The sequence below is a fragment of the Contarinia nasturtii genome, unplaced genomic scaffold (assembly GCF_009176525.2).
Source record: "Contarinia nasturtii isolate CC-2019 unplaced genomic scaffold, AAFC_CNas_1.1 Cnas_scaffold_5755, whole genome shotgun sequence".
Classification (NCBI taxonomy): Eukaryota; Metazoa; Arthropoda; class Insecta; order Diptera; family Cecidomyiidae; genus Contarinia; species Contarinia nasturtii.
Genome location: NW_022203024.1, coordinates 25 through 3203, shown reverse-complemented (window position 1 = coordinate 3203; position 3179 = coordinate 25). Strand labels below are relative to the sequence as shown.

General features: G+C 39.1%; 2 protein-coding genes across 2 annotated transcripts in view; both read right to left on the bottom strand.

Annotated features, from left to right (window-relative positions):
* The window catches only part of LOC116351583 (zinc finger protein 84-like), a 1153-nt gene extending 993 nt beyond the window's left edge, over positions 1-160 (bottom strand). Inside the window, exon 1 of the mRNA XM_031783706.1 lies at positions 10-160. Within this exon, the coding sequence (XP_031639566.1) occupies positions 10-145 (136 nt within the window). The 5' untranslated portion in view covers positions 146-160. The remainder of the gene's footprint in view (positions 1-9) is intronic.
* On the bottom strand, positions 143-2836 carry LOC116351582 (homeotic protein spalt-major-like). Its single transcript, XM_031783705.1, has 4 exons — positions 2591-2836; positions 1709-1871; positions 667-1580; positions 143-594 (listed from the first exon to the last, which is right to left on the bottom strand). Exons 2-4 carry the CDS (start codon positions 1864-1866, stop codon positions 155-157), a joined length of 1512 nt encoding a protein of 503 aa, XP_031639565.1. The 5' UTR covers positions 1867-1871; positions 2591-2836; the 3' UTR covers positions 143-154.
* Positions 2837-3179: the final 343 nt, after the last annotated feature.

The window sequence follows — 3179 nt, the reverse complement described above, 5'->3', positions numbered from 1 at the left end:
CTGTGAATCCTTGTCGACAAATCGAGCATTGGAACGGGAATTGTTTTGCGTGAGTTCTCATGTGCCTTTTCAGTTTACTCTTTTCAGTAAATCCTTTCGCACAAATATTGCATTTAAAAGGCAATTCACTGGTATGAATGCGCATATGTCGGACTTAGTGTGTTTTGTATAAATTATGATATTTGCATATATAACATTCATATCGACGTGGATTGCAGCTTTTCTCGTGCGACTCCTTTGTCCGTTTCGCTGTGAATCCTTGTCGACAAATCGAGCAATGGAATGGGAATTGTTTTGCGTGAGTTCTCATGTGCTTGTTCAGACTCTGCTTTGTAGTAAATCTTTTCGCACAAATGTTGCATTCGAATGGTTTCTCGCCAGTGTGGATGCGTCTGTGTATTATCAGATGTGACGGCCATGATACATAATTACAAAACTCACATTTTGTTTTGGATTTCCCTCTCGATGTCGATTCATTCTGTTGATCAGCACCATTTGAATTGGTTTCACTTTGTTCACTCGATTGAGTATTCACGTTGTTTGACTGTTGAGACCTCTCTGCTTCATCGAATGTCAGATCAACCAATGGCGATTCTGTGTGAAAATAACAAAGTTCTTGATTAAATAAACTGACATTTCGACACGTACTTCGATTGAAAATCTCACCTGAAATCAATTCTGGAATGGTTTTCAGTGTCGAACGTGTTGCAACCTTCCGTTTCTTCTTTGAATTACCATTCGATGTCGATGCTTCTGCAATTTTTCTCTTTCGCCGTTGATTCGTTGTTCTTTTTTGTGCGTAATTTCGGTTGATTTGATTGCCAATGTTTTCCAGAGATGCTACAGCAGTTTCATGAATCAAATCGTCAACAATCGAATCGTTCTCTATATTAATATGAATTGCTTCGACTTCTGGAGCATCAATTTCTTTGATTTCATCAAATTCACTCGTCGCTCGACTTGCTTCTTTTGTTTCGATCATTCCATTCGTTGTTTTATCGCTGATTTTGCCATTTCCAATGTTGTCTTCGTCGTGATCAATTTCTGTCGCACCACTTGGCAATAACTGTGGCTCATCCATGGCATTATTCACATCTAGACGATCGGTGACTTCATTTATCTCTTCACGTGCCACTGCTGTCATTGAGTTGTTTGTTGTTCCTTTGTTCGATGAGTCATTTACAGTCTTGTCTTCACTCTCGTCAGTTCCGTTGGTTTTGGTTGGCATTGATTCTGCCTCATTCATGGTCCCATCCGATTCCATGCGATTAACGAGTACATTGGCCTCTTGGTTTGTCCTTGGATCGATCGCCGGCTGATTCGATATGATGATTGTCACACAAATAGCACTCTCATCTCCTCGTCCATTGCCTTGTGCAATTTTGTAAGTGGATTGAGCCGTGCCAAGCTCTGGCCGATGACAACTATACGATCCATTGATCATAATCTCACCGCTTGCATCGGTGGTCGTCTTGTTGGTGTCCAAATTGTGATTTGTCGGAGCATTTCGGTCGCGAACTCCAATGAATTTCCTTTCCAATTTGGCTTTATTGAGGAAAAGTTCATACGCTTTGGCGATCCTGCGGAAAAAACAACATGGATACAATTGTTTTAGTCAAATGGGCAAAGATTGGCGAAACAAATACATAAACAAAACAATGACTGATTGTTAATTGTCAATGAGAAGTTGAGAATAAAGTTTCCTCACCGTTCATTCGATGCTTGAAAGAAGTATTCCTTGAAATTCTCGTCAAATGACATTCCGCTGCATCCAAATGCATTGTCCACAAATCGTAACGTTGCTTCCGCTTCATATTGGATGTTGAAACAATATTTGTCTATAGCCTGTTGCCAATTTCCACTCATCGTCACTGAAAATACACAAACATTTAAGACATTCGATTAGAATTCGCTATGAAATTAGTATTCGCATTGATTTTGTGTCGATTGAAAAAGCAACAAATTTGACATTTTGAAAACAATTTTTGACCACGAAGAATTGCTTTTGTGTCGAATTCATTCGGACAACCTTATTGTTGCTCGAGTATTTCTATGCACAGACGACCTTTTTGCGATTGATTTCTTGATCGTTGGCCAAAAACAGACACGCTCACACACGCCACAATCAAATAAAATCACACAATTTCACATTTGGCCAAACAAATCAATCTGAGCCGAAATCGTCCATGTGAGCCGAATCGAAAAAAGCACTGAATGAAGTGACTCAGTACACAAATCACAAAAATCGACCGAAATGAAACAATAACCCCTTGATTTTTTTGCGTTTTCTCGTTATTGTGTGGAATATGCCATTGACGCTGGATTTATTGTCAAATGCACACAAACAAAAGTCCATAGCAGCGAATATGACATTTGAATACCCTTCGTCTAAAAACAGACACCGATTGCCACACATATACTGATCTGGGACCAATAAAAAAGTTACTAAACGATATGATTTATTTTTTCCACCAGTAATTCACACACAGCACCAAAACCAATGAATATTCTCGTTGGATTCTATGAATTTGTCTCGATGAATTTGTCTGTGTCAAACATTCCATTGCAAACCGATGATTCCATTGCTTACCCAAATACACAAATCTGTCGTCCCTGTCTCTTCCTCTCTGTCTGTCTATCTAGCGGATCGATTGCACACGGCAGCACACAGTTTGCACTTCGTATTTTGTTGATATTTATTACCAATTTCGACGAATAACTAATGACTATTATGCGATGTAACACAAACTCTTTGATTTCAATCACAATTCGATGGTTTTTTTTAGGTAAATAACACACAAAATAGGAAAACATTCATAGAGCACAAAATTGGTTGTGGTCGATGCACAAAAATACACAGAAATACAGCTTCGTCATGTAAACGTCAAGCAAAGAAATTGACAGCATTCTGCATTCAATGCTCCGACGGTGTGGAGAGCACGACCGACTTGAGTACGCTTGAGTACATTCACGCGCCACTTTTGAATCTGAACAAATGTGTTGAATGTTTCGTCGGGTTTTTCACTTTGAATTCGAATTTGCAAATTGTATTTATTCACATTCGGAAGGTTTTCCATTTAAAACGAAGCCTGATCATGCCTGTAGCTAACAACACCTCTAATGCGTATTCCGAGTACTAATTGACGTTTGTAACAATATGGCCGTCACGGTTTGGAAAA